Source organism: Rhinolophus sinicus, chromosome 17 (assembly GCF_057876585.1).
Source record: "Rhinolophus sinicus isolate RSI-liver-muscle chromosome 17, RSI-T2T, whole genome shotgun sequence".
Lineage (NCBI taxonomy): Eukaryota > Metazoa > Chordata > Mammalia > Chiroptera > Rhinolophidae > Rhinolophus > Rhinolophus sinicus.
In genome coordinates, this window is record NC_142517.1 from 167,243,308 (window position 1) to 167,256,868 (window position 13,561).

At 35.7% G+C, this 13,561-nt stretch overlaps 1 protein-coding gene across 2 annotated transcripts in view; it reads right to left on the reverse strand.

Annotated features, from left to right (window-relative positions):
- The window catches only part of CWC22 (CWC22 spliceosome associated protein), a 52,385-nt gene that overhangs the window by 29,848 nt on the left and 8,976 nt on the right, over positions 1-13,561 (reverse strand). For both annotated transcript variants that reach the window (XM_019739361.3, XM_074338728.2), the window contains exons 2-5: positions 9,539-9,671; positions 4,809-4,876; positions 3,340-3,450; positions 410-640 (exon numbers count right to left, since the gene is read on the reverse strand). In XM_019739361.3, coding sequence (XP_019594920.2) covers positions 410-640; positions 3,340-3,450; positions 4,809-4,876; positions 9,539-9,565 — 437 coding nt within the window. In that variant the 5' untranslated portion in view covers positions 9,566-9,671. The remainder of the gene's footprint in view (positions 1-409; positions 641-3,339; positions 3,451-4,808; positions 4,877-9,538; positions 9,672-13,561) is intronic.

Consider the following 13,561-nt stretch of genomic DNA (forward strand, 5'->3'; position numbering starts at 1 on the left):
AAAATATTTACTATCTGGCCTTTTACAGAAAAAGTATGCAGATTCCTGGTTTGGTGCAACTAGAAAGATTCATTTTAGGGCTAAAATATCAACAGTATTCTTGATTATTTATGAAAAATAGACACTACTAATAGGCATGCATGCAACTATGAAAGGAATAGTGTCTCTTTCCTCAAACTTTTAAATTCACACATGCAAACAAATAAAGAAGCTATGAGCTAATGTCAGGGCAAATAGTATGCAGAGCTCCAATGGAGCTTATAGAGTAAATAAGGAAAGAAGTCTAACTTGAGGTCTCTATCATTGTGAACTAATGTAAATTCTTAACATCCAAGCTAATGTGACCATAGTTGATTTTTTTTTTCAATGAGGATATCATTGCCTTATATACTTAGTAATATCAACATGCCTGTTTTTATCTGTAATCTGTTCTTGCATCATCCTGAGCTTTGCAGGAGGAATATATGCTCCACCAGTGCGAGTAAGGAGAGGATCCAGTTCCTCTTTCTTCTTCTTTGCAGTAGGTTCATCCTGCGTTACCGATGGCTCTGGGCTTCTTCTCCCAGGAGATGGGGATTTCCGGGACCTTTTCCGATCCGTATCTCTTTCTCTTTCTCTGCGTTTTTCTCGGTCTCTACTCCTGTAATATTAAATTTTTTTTAATGGAGAAAAGACAAAATACCTTTTTAAATGTATTTTTGCATACCAAATGAGTGAGACTGTAAGTGGGCCCCATAAATCCAGAGAGAAAATGTAACTTAACCTGGGGTCTTCAAGGCTTGACAGAATTTATATTGGTGGCAAGAAGGAGAAAATAGAGAGGGGAAGGAGAATGGCATTCTACAATTAGTAGAAGAGAGAACAACTGCTGAAAAACTGAGCAAGGGTGTTCAGGCCAGAAGGAATAGAACAGTCAGCAAATAAAGAATCATGTAGTTGGAAGGACGAGTTCAAGTCAGATTAAAATCTCAAAATATAAGCAACAAACTTTAAGTTTGTCATACTGGAGGTGATGGGGAATCACTAATAGTTTCATGGGATAGTGACATGACAAGTGTTAAGAAGACAGACAGGCCTGTGATATACACGATAAATTGTATAAAGGAGAAACCAGAGTTTATCTCCAATAATGACAATTTAGGAGTAAAACTGTTAATAAATAAATAAATAAATAAATATTTGAAATCATTTCTTGATACAACTGGTATTTTTATTAGAAATTTTAGACTATCACAAGCTTCTGCTTGAGACAATTTTTAAAAAATCCACGATCTTCGAGCCACAGTTACTTTTCCCTACTAATGCAGGTATCCTTTCTTAAACTAACACTTTTTTTTTAAAAAGTTTTTCTTTGTTTGGTTTGTTGGTTTTTAAACTGTTATTTATTTAAGTGTGTTTTCCCAGGACCCATCAGCTCCAAGTGAAGTAGTTGTTTCCATCTAGTTGTGGAGGGCGCAGCTCACAGTGGCCCATGTGGGGATCGAACCAGCAACCTTATTAAGAGCACTACAGCCTAACCAACTGAGCTCACAGCCCACCTCTAAGCTAACACTTTTAAAGTAATCAGGATATTGTTCTCTGAAACTATCAAGAATAGGAAAGGGTGAATCCTTGCTTTTTGTTATCCTTCCCCAGAGAAGAGTTTGTCTACTTAACTATTTTTTTTTACATATACTGCCTTGCAAACTCTGCTCATTCTGCTCATTCTTGTGCAACCATGAGCTATATGAACACAGTAAATAAAAAGTTTCCTATTAGCATTATATTAATGCTAGTGCTACACTACCAGGGAACCACTGGAAAGATTTTAGCTAAATCTCGAGGGTACATTTGAGATAGTCTGTAAATAGACAGAGAGAAGTAGTCAGTTTTGAAAATGAAGTATAAAGAGATCTGAGTGACTGCCCATGAGGAGAGACTTAACTTACTAAGAGTAAACAGAGGGGCAAAAAGTGGTTTTGAATAGAAGCCCCAATTAGTAACAAAGGCGGGTGCTCTGAACTCTAGCCTGATTTGTTTCTTATGAGTATAACACGTTGCAAGAGAGTACCATGTTTCCCCCAAAATAAGACCGGGTCTTATATTTATTTTTGCTCCAAAAGACACATTAGGGTTTACGTTCAGGGGATGCCCTCCTGAAAAATCATGCTAGGGCTTATTTTCGGTTAGGTCTTATTTTCGGGGAAACACGGTAGCTACAGCAGCCGTTCACTGCCATTGGTTATGATTCTGAGAAATACCAAGGAAGACTGATAGGTGGCTAATAAAATTGTGTCCTTATTATTACAGTATTTGTCCCTTTAGACTGCAGAAATAATAAGAGTCGTGTTTCAGTCTAAACAGAATATTTCTCTTCTAATGCTTTTGGACTGTTAGCCTTTATATTCTACATTAACACACAGCCTGCTTACTTCACAGTGTGAATGTGTGGATCAAATGAGACTTTATGCACATACACTGGACCAGACACAGACTTACAATGAAATAGTAGTCAGAGGTAACAGAAAAAAACATGGGCTTTGGAGTCAGAATTGAGTTCAAACCCGTTTCATTAGCTACCAGAGCGATCCCTGCAACCTCAGGTAAGTTATTTAATCACTTTAAACCCATTTTCTCTATTGTAAATTGTTAAAAAATAGTATCTAGTTTTTAAGAGTTTTGACAGTATTTGAGAAACTGCAGAGGGATTTGATCAAAATTCTAGGGGGGGTATAGTCTTGGTAGTCATGGAATAGATAATATGAGAAAGACATCAAAAAGCATATAGAACTTAGTGAACAATAAAACATAGTAGACAAGGAAACTAAATGACCCATAAGGTGGGTAGTCAAGTTCTCCAAGACACACATAAAAAATAATTTAGATTAAAACTACAGGTTGAAAACTTCATTCTCAATGTCTCTCTGCCATTATGCAGGAAAGTTAAAAATTTAGATCACTCTATGTCATATAACATAAATGACTTTCTTTCTTTCAGTAAAGAATCTCAAAAACACACAAAAGTCAACTCCTTATGCAGGACAGTATAATGAGTAAGATCTTGTCTGGGGTCTTGAGTCAGAAAGACCTGGACTTGAGACTGACATGCTTCTACAGCACAAACAAATGGCTTAACTTATCTGAGCGTCAGTTTCTTTATCTATAAAACAGACATAATGATATCCACTTCATATACTTACTGCAATAAGGAGTTAATTCACATAAAGTCCATTATTAGAAAGTCTGGGACCTCAGACCATCCATGTAATGCTAGCTGCTATTATTGTTGTTTTTATTACAAAGCATAAAGAAAATTTAAACAAGTATGATTTTTCTATAGTTGAAGTTTCCAATACTAACCGTAGCTCCATGCTACCATCATAAGACCGTCCTCTTCTTGACCGTTCATAATCTGACCTGCTGTAATCAAAGTAATCTCTATCCCGAGGAGACCTCTCTTGTTCCGTGTATCTAACATACAATAAGAAAACCAAAGCTGTAAGTTGAAATCGACTGTGTTATACTTACAAAGTCATATATTGGTAAAGTAAAGCAGCTCTATGACTGAACAATGTCTTATCAAACTGTTTCAGCAAACTGCTCATTTTGTTGCTACCCATTCATTCGTCATTATAAAAGCTTTCACTCTGTGTACAACAAAACAACTCCTGGAATTCACTTAACCAAGCTTGTCATCCTGATTCATAGTGTCCTTAGTAAAAGATATATATCATATATGTATATCTGGATGTCATATATAGTTAGCATGGAAAAGACTATTCTGTAAATGATTCCTTTTGCTTTGTCTGTACATATCCATTTTATCAAAGCACAGAACAAATGAGACCAATGTCATCGGTTGGCCTCCATAAAGACCAGTTTAACTCCGCTCCAAGACTGTATTCATCGGCTATTATTCTTGAAACTGCATTTTTGGATAGCAGTGAGTACGGATTGAAATTAGCAAACAAGAGCAGGCAGTATGAGATCTGCTATTTGAATTTTAAAAGTCAGTAAAATCAGAAAAGCTTAAGAGAAGTTAAATCCATACTCACATAATACACATAGCAACAGAATCTGTATTTTACATACAGATCTACAATTAACTTATACATACACACACAGATGTGTGCATGTGTCTGTATGGAGAAAATTTTCTTTTTTTTTTTTTTAATATAGAGAGTAGGTAACTGAATGAAAGGTAGTAAGTAATTGCAAACCATGGCAATTAACTTGATGTCCATAAAGCAAAGGTTTTTAGAGATAGAAGAGCAGAAAGAGAAGAAAGTACATAAGGAGTAAGGAAGAGATCAGACAAATGGAAGTTAAAGGATGCTTTTCCCTTCATGAATTATTTTTTATGGTCATAGTTTACTAAATGAAATAACTGAAGTCTTACTATGAATGCAAGATGAATATTAATGGTCTTATTCCTGGATCTTTGACCTTAAGACAATTACCATATATAAAAATATTTTGAGAACTATAAAGAGGTATGTAAATGTAGGACAGTAGTAATAGTAAAGGCAGCACTTCCAAATAACATGATTTCAACTCAGTCTTCCATTTTATAAACTTTCATTTTATTTAGTATAGAGATATTAAAATTCTTTCCTCTCACCTAAAAATTTACTTAAACTCTAGATTGACTAGAAACTCCTAGAACAGTCATTCAAGGATGAGTTGTCCTCAGCCTACTCAAGTAATATTGTTTATAAAATCATCAAAAAGAAGTTGTTCATCCTAAAATTAGGAACCTAAGAGCTAAATAATTTATTAAACTTATATAAAATATTTAAACTGCATTCAGAACACATAGAACCATTTACCTGTCTTCTGGAGAGGAGGCCCTCTGATGCGAATTATAGTTTTCCCTTCTGTCATGACCAGAAGAATGCTTTCAAAGGGAAAAAGAGGCAGGGAAGAAGGCACTTAAAAATTTATGTTAAAAAAAACAACACACACAGACAATAAAATACATATCTCAGAAAATTGGAAGTGCTTTAGAAATGACTTCAAAACATTTTTTAAAAATCTGTTTTTCACCATGGACCAAGTCCATTTTGTTAACCAAAAAAATTCAGGTAGAAGAGAATAACTATCAAATTTTCGATGCCACTTAGTTGATTCCTTATTCCTATGTAGTTAAGTTATAAATTTATAGAATACCATTTTTTATAAAGGCCTTCTCCTGGTGAAACATGAGACCAAAGCCTTTTCTCGTAGGGAAAAATATGACTGAAGATCAGAGATTTCCTAGAGCTCACTTTTGTGCTTATACCCAAGTCTTAATGCTGTACTTACCTGCTTATCTCCTCTGGCTGGTAATAACCTTAATTCTAATCCAGATTACTAAATCTGGATAAAATAAATAGCTAGAAGAAACTGACTTTAATATGTTTATGAAAAGTCATTTTTGTTTTTAGCAATACCATGTTTTCCTGAAAATAAGACCTAGCTGGACACATCAGCTCTAATGTGTCTTTTGGAGCAAAAATTAATGTAAGGCCCGGTCTTATTTTACTATAATATAAGAATGGGTATAATATAATATTATATAATATAACATAATATAATATTATAATATAAAACCGTTCTTATATTAATTTTTACTCCAAAAGACGCATATAGAGCTGATGGTCCAGCTAGGTCTTATTTTCGGGGAAACACAGGTGAAGTATCTATTAATATGTACAGCACTATGCTAGGCTCTAGGGATTTGAAAAACATGACTCGTAAGATACAGGCTCCTATGCCAAAACCTTTGAAAAATAACAGGCATACAAATAATAACTTCAATATAATGAGATTGAAGAGACGTGTCACATGAGACAAGAGATATGAACCATCCAGTTTGAGAACATATCATAATTTAAAAATCCCAATATATTTAAGAAGCCAAAATATTTATCTTTAGAGTTAAATTTTTTATACTACTGGTCACCATTCATATTGATAAGCTTTAAAGAATGAAAATAATTTTAATTAACCTAACTATAAGAAAAGGAAAATACTATGTTTGTCAAAGTACCTAGATCTTCAAACCTAAGAAAAAAATAAGTCAAATTATGACTGACTTGTTCTACATACTTACATGCTTGCCTCCTTTAATGGGAAAAAGATACATTTAAAAATAGAAAATTATATTGCGTAGAAATGTAAACAAGCTCCAACTTCGTCTAATTTCATGAGTATCTAATTAACAAAGTTTGAGTTTAATATTATCACAAGTTAATTACAAAAAGTCTAATTAACTACAGAATTTTTTCAATAGTATACACAAGCAAGACAAATCCATGTAGGAGAATAAGCCATGCGATCAAATTGATAATTTACAGTAGCCATAGTTTGACTATTGTTTTACACTCAATGCTACCACCTTAAGATTCTGTTTCTAATGTATACAGGAAAGTTTTAAAAATTATTTCACTTAGCAACACAATGAAGCAGATTTGTTCAATACGTTATCACCTAAGTTTCCATAAAACCTGACATCAAGATCCTACACCAAATATGGAGTATAAGATTCATTCAATTCATGGTAACATCAAGCATAGCATTTACTGATCATTTATTATAAGACACAGCCCTTCCTGTGTAGACTCTTTGGAGGATACAAAAGATAGGAAAACTCTCAAGGAATTTATCATCTTATAGGAGAGAGTGGTTATAAAGATTTCCACTATTAAACATGTCAGATTATATGTTCCTGGGGAGACAAAAAAAGAAAAGGAGGAAAAGGAGGAGGGAGACAGGGCGAAAGAGACAATACAACTGCACTACTTTTTCTTTTACAGGGCAGTGCAATTATTTTGATTACTTTAGGGAGATGGCCTCAATTCTGTGCTAATGATTTTTAACACATCTCTGCAACATCTGTTGTGAGCAAGAGGGAGAAACCAAAAATATTGAAGTTGTGAGTCAGGATGTCATAAATGTGATCAGCTTAACAAGCGACTGGCACATGCACTAAGTGCTAAGAGCAGATTGTGAGTCGGCACCTTAACTGTGGTACAGGGTACTGAGGGGTAACGGTGGGTTAGGGCACCTGACCTGGGCTTTAGTAGCTGAACAGGATTCAGCTGACGTAAGTGAAGAATCCTCGCGAGGTGTGATCCAAGTAATACCCAGAATTTCCCTATTTCCTTTATCATAGAGTTTAGATTACAAGTCAGAGCAGTGGTTAAAAAATAACATATTATCAAAATTATCTTTAAAAATTCTCTAAATTGTTCATTAAGCAAAACAAATGTGGTACACCGGGCAGCCACCTGCAGTCTCTAACAATGTAGAGAGAGCCGTACTGGAAGGTGAGTGGAGCAGGAAGCCTGAGTCCAGAGGCTCCGAGCATCCACTGGGCTCAGAGAGTAAGTCTATAAGAGCAAGGGGACCGAGGGGCTGACGGAGGTAGGGAGCTTACTTTTAGCTACCGTGTTTCCCCGAAAATAAGACCTAACCTGAAAATAAGCCCTAGCATGATTTTTCAGGAGGACATCCCCTGAACATAAGCCCTAATGCATCTTTTGGAACAAAAATTAATGTAAGACCCAGGCTTATTTTCGGGGACGCGCGGTAGTAAGGAAGCTACAGGAAGGTTCAACAGAAGAACAAGGATCCTCAGCTGAAGTTTCCTGAGCCTAACAGATGAGTCCTTACAACCTCAAGGGACGACCTGAGCTTCACCTCGGGTAAGACTGGACCCAACCCCACTAGTGAACCTGCTTGTGGCGAACATGATGGAGACCAAGCTGAGAACTGGCTGGGAGGGCCAAGCCAAAGTGTGAAGACACCCACTCCTAGGCTGGGGGGCATCACAGAGGACCCATCGGGACCACAAGAGGGAAAGGTGGAGAAGCCTGGTCTAAGATGTGCAGGGAGAGGATCTGAGAAAGACTGAACACTTCTCCCCTGTGTAAAAGTTATCAGGGGAAATCGGAGCGCTCTCGTCTAACAGGCTCAGTCAAGAGCCAATTCCACACAAGGTCTCCTTATTTTCTTACGTCTCCAGCTCCTAATGGTCTGCAGTCTGCACCTACCAGGCCCACTCCTAACACAGACTGCAATTCATTAACTGTTTAAGTGCCACTGGACCATGAGTACAAGTCCCAAAGAGGGAGATTTCAGATCAATACGCGAAGGTATTTACTGACAGATGGGGCTAGCTTCAGAGACGGTGAGGCCCTGCCAAAGGAGATATGCAAGCCCAGGCTGGATGTCTAACTAGAAGGGAGGCTGACATATGTGTCTTCATTTCTAAATGGACAGAATTTAGAAATGATGGCAGCAGAGCCTGCCTCAGTCTGTATGTCTATCAATTCTGTTTATTAAGTACGTCCCATGCACCAGGCCTTCTACCTGGTGCCTGCTGTTATGGAGCTGACAGTCCACTGGTTCTCTTTAAAGAAGGAGGCTTAGGGGGACAGAGGTGCTGGAGGAAGCAGTGAAGGGAGCGGTGCCCACATTTATAATTACATAAAAATACACCTTCCCCTTTAACGACTCAGGCCCAGGAAGTGATTACGTGCCTGCTTGTAGATCTGTACAATTGCAAAGAAAAGGAAGTGGAATGGTTTGCTCTCCCTCTAAGTTCACTCACAGCGGAGGGACAATCCTGAAAACAGAGGGACTTCCTGGTCCCCACTGCTGATCTGACCTCATTTCTCACTCTTTTCCCTTTCTCATAACCTGCTCCAGCCACACTAGACTCTGCCTTTGCACTTGCTGTTCCCTCTGCCTGGCACGTTTCCCCTGGACACCCGCATGGCTAACCTCCTCATGTCCTTCACGTCTCTGCTCACGTGGCCGCCTTTTCAATGGGCCCTCGCTGTTAAAATGCTACTGATCAATCTTACCCTATTTCTTTTTTCCATAGCACAACTCTAGCACTAACACTCTAACATACTACTATGTAATTTACTTATGTATTAAGTTTATGATTTATTGTGTCTCCCTTCACTAGAATGTAAACTCCATGAGAGCAAGGATTTGTTTTGTTCGTTTCACCCAAAATTCTTAGAACAGTCATTGAGACACAGTAAGAATTCAGTGAATATTTGTTGAATAAATGAATGTATAATGTATAAAGCATAGCACAGAATAAAGAGCTCATTTATACATATAACAAAAGGCACACTTGTAGATAGACATGCAGGAACTGAGACCAGTTGAGGAAGGAGATTCCTGTCTTTCATTCCACACTTATTCAGGAAAGTATGCTCTTTAAGAAAAGGGTGAAATTTCCTGCCCTGTTATTTATTTTTCTTTTGCATGTGCTCATTCACACACACTTTTGATTCATGCAGGCACAGATGCATGTGTGCGCGTACATGTACACACGTATGTATGTACATACACACACACACACTCTGTATGTTCTTCCAACTGCCCCTTTTCACACTATTACTCCCATATGATCAAGTATCTACATCTGAAATTGTGTAAGTTAGATGTGTATATGATGCCTGGTTCTAATGTCCAAATTACTTAAATGCATTTTTGTTTAAAGGGTACGTAATAGACTACAAGTTTATGTTCTGTATCACAAGTTTTAAAAACTTACTTTTATATGTGCCACACTACTTTTCATTTTCTGTAGCCAGTTGATCCTATAAATCAGACTTCTTAAGCTGGTCCAAACAACAGATATCAAATGGAATGAATTTGAGTTTACTTTTTCTGTCTGCAAAAGTCACCTATAAAATAGAAAAAGAAAGCGTTAACTTTGACCACCTTATTTTTCTTAAGCCAGTAGCACAGATACAATCAATAACGTAAAACAATTCTAAAAATCCTTAAATAGTTCCATATAACAATGTATAAATAACACATTCTAGTAGAAAATACTCTGAACAAAAGAGCAAATAATAAAAAAGGGTATATTAAACACAATCAAGTATTTTATTCTAATGACTGAGAGGAACAAATGTTAATTTAATAACTGATGCCAGATAACCTCATTCAACTTGTTCTCAGTGAGGGAGACCTATACCTACTTCATAAAACAGTATGGCGACATTATTAAAAACCAAGTGACCAGAGGAAACAATTATAAGAGGAACTTTGTATAAGCTGAGTATAAAAGATTCAATGTTTCTATATAAACTAAAAATGAAATATCCAATATTCTTGTAATAATGACCACTCAGAAATAAAAGTACTCTGCACAGAAATATAAGATGCTAAACTAAAATCATCAATTCTTAATGGGATCTATCAAAGGCAAAAAGTTTCAGATATATGCATATGTGAGAACTAAGTATTTGGCTCAGAATAAACCTAATCATCAACATTAAATGCCAAAATAAAATGTCTTTCACTATCCATCTGTTAAATAAATTTTAGGAATTTTTGAAAAATGCTGAACTGATAGTTATGTTTGCATAGAACTGCCATTCAAGTATTTTATTAGAATTATATTATCTAAGTGGTTTATGGTTTATGAAAATTGCATATCTAAATAGTTTGTACAGTACCAAAATTACAAAAACAAAATGAAATAGGAGAAAACTGAATTAAAAGAGATAGAAAATATAAAGAAAACTGTGCTCAGTACCAAAGTGATTGAATGCAACTGAAAAAAAAATTTTAATTTGAATGCCAAAAAGTATTTTACAGATTATCTGATACAAGTTCTTCATTTTAAAGATAAGAATATTGAAGGTGAGATAAGTCATTTCAATGTCCTAAGCTATAATACCAGTAAGTGGCAGACCATAACTTGAATCCTAGTCTGAGGACACCCGATTAAGTATTCTTTTCACTAGACCATGTACACAAATAATCTTGACACTAAAGTAACATAGAGCTGCTATCATTTAATACAGATGGGAGGTACACAGATCACTAAGTCAAGGGAAGTTTCTATAACAATGGTTGGTACGGTTAGTAAATGCTATATACACAAGTCTTTACAAACTTATCAATGTATAAAATGTAATTTCAATCTAAAGCACACTATCTCATGTATTTGCAGCTGAAATTAGACTAATATCCTTCTAGGGGACTCTCAAAGCAGGAAAAGCCAGGGAAGAGGAGCCCAACTTGCTGTGTATAAGCTCTCCCAAATCTCTGACCACCCCTGTACCAACACATGTATAAAACAGAGTCCTGCTAAGGATCAAAGAACAGAATTGAAATATGAACAACTGTCCGAGACAGAATTTGCAATGTAAGTCTAATCAAGCTAATTGTCTAAAAATTCACCACTCCTCAGTGGAATGTAACAGAATCCAAAGTCTTCACATAATAGTAACAATGTCCAGGATACAACAAAAACAAAACAAAACAAAACTCAACTTATCAGAAAACTGTGGCCCAATCTTAGGGGGGAAAAGAACAAAAAAATAATCAAAGGACACTAACGCTGAGATGACCCAGATGCTGGAATTAACGTACAAGATTTTTAAGGCATATTCAAAAGTGCAAATGATAACATGCTTGCAAAAAACAAAAATATAGGAAATTTCAGCAAAAAAAAAAAAATCCAAACAGCAACAACAACAAAAAATGATACAAGAAAACCAAACCGAAATTCTAGAACTGAAAAATACATGTAATGAAAAATCCACTGGCTAGAATTAATAGAAAAATGGAGATAAAGAAAGTCAGTGAGCTTGAGGTAAGATCAATAAAAATTACCCAATCTGAAGAACGGAGAAACAAAAAATTGTAATGAACACTACCAGAGACATGTGTAACAAAATCAAAAGGCCAATATATGTGTAATTAAAGTCCAAGAAGGAAAAAGAGAAAAAATGGGATGGAAAAACATTTCAAGAAATGAAGTTTCCCCAGTTTGGTAAAAGGTATAAATTAGCAGATTCATAAAGCTCAGAGAATATCAGGCAGGATAAAGAAAACCACACTGACACACACAGTCATATATAGTAGTCAATAATGAAATTGCTGAAAACTAAAGATAAAGAGAAAATCCTGAGAGCAGAAAGAGGGAAATAACATTGTTACATACAGGGAAATAACTATTAGAATTACTACTGACTTCTCATCGAAATTAAAGAGACCAGAAGACAGTGGAACAATGTTGAAAATATTGAAAAAAAAAAAAAAAGCACAAAAACAAGTTAACCTAGAATTCTAGCTAAAATGATCTTAAAATGAAGATGAAATAACCACATTTGCTTATTAAACAAACACAACTAAGAGAAACTAAGAGACTGCATCACTACAAGAAATGCTAAAGAAGTTCCTCAGGCTGAAGAGAAATGATACCAGATGGATATTCAGATTTTCAGAAAGAAATGAAGAACACTGGACATGGTAACTTTCTTGGGAAATGTGAAAGACCACTTTTTCTTTTATCTAAAATACATAGGTCTGTTTGAAGCAAAAATTATAACATCTTGAGGGGTTATAGGATATGTGTTCTAAAGACGAGACGACCATTGACTGTTCCAGCAACTCTCTAGTTTACAAACTCTGCCCAATCCCTAACAAGACCATGATGACTACCTGATGACTAGCTCTAGTCTCACAAACTCTTCAAGTACCCTTCCTGAACCCCCACTTTCTGAGGCACACCACGACTCCCTATAGTATGCAGTTTCTCCCTTGCTGCAGTAAATTAATAAACTTTGAGTACTAATTAGGTATGTTACTGGCGAGCTTTCATTGGTGGGCTTTAATATACAAGACAAATGAACCAGTGTCTCCAACAATTCAGTAGCATGGGGGACAAAAAAAAAGAAAGGAGCTGGACAGTTGATATAGAATAAGTGACTTAATAGACATAACAAAAAAAAATGTGTGGATCCTGAATTGAACAATTTGCCCTATTCTAAAATGGGATATATAGTAAGAACCCATCCATGTTAACTTGAATTCAGCACTAACTTAATTGACTAATATCCTCTACCCAGCTTTCCTTCTAAAAGTCCCTATTTTGGGCAAAGGAGACAAAATAGTGGAAGAGAACACTTTCTAATTCAGTAAGATTGTAAACTTGCTAACTTACTATATTCACATCATGATTTTCTGTGTAGAACAATGAGAATAGGGTGGGATTTGGACTCTTGGAATTACTTATATTAATCTTATAGATACATATTTTCTATCCAAGAGAACTTAGTATGTATTTAAAATAAGACTCATTTCAAAATCACCTGTTACCTAAATGCTGTGCTCAAGTTGATAATGGAGATATTCTAAACTCTCATGCCAATAATTTACAAATTTTTAAAAAGCATTTTCCTATTCCATTGAGACAAAAGTCATTTTAAATATAGCGACAAATTTCCCAAAAGGTACTGATGTGCAATAGTGACCGCAAAACCAGCCAATGGGAGGACTGTCAGTATAAACACTAGCTTTGCAACAAACTACTATACCATCTGCACAAGTCGATTCTACAGCACATTCCGACGATGTTCTTGAGCTATCCAGAGATTAACTAATTAATTACATTTCCAGTTTTAGAAGTCAGAAATGTATAATTTAGAGTGAGGTAACAATAGCAACAATAATGAAGAATGACAAATTACTGCAGCCACAGAGATACTAGGCACATCACTCATATAATCTTTTCAATCCTCATACTTATCCTGCTTTGGTGATTTTTTTGGCCTTA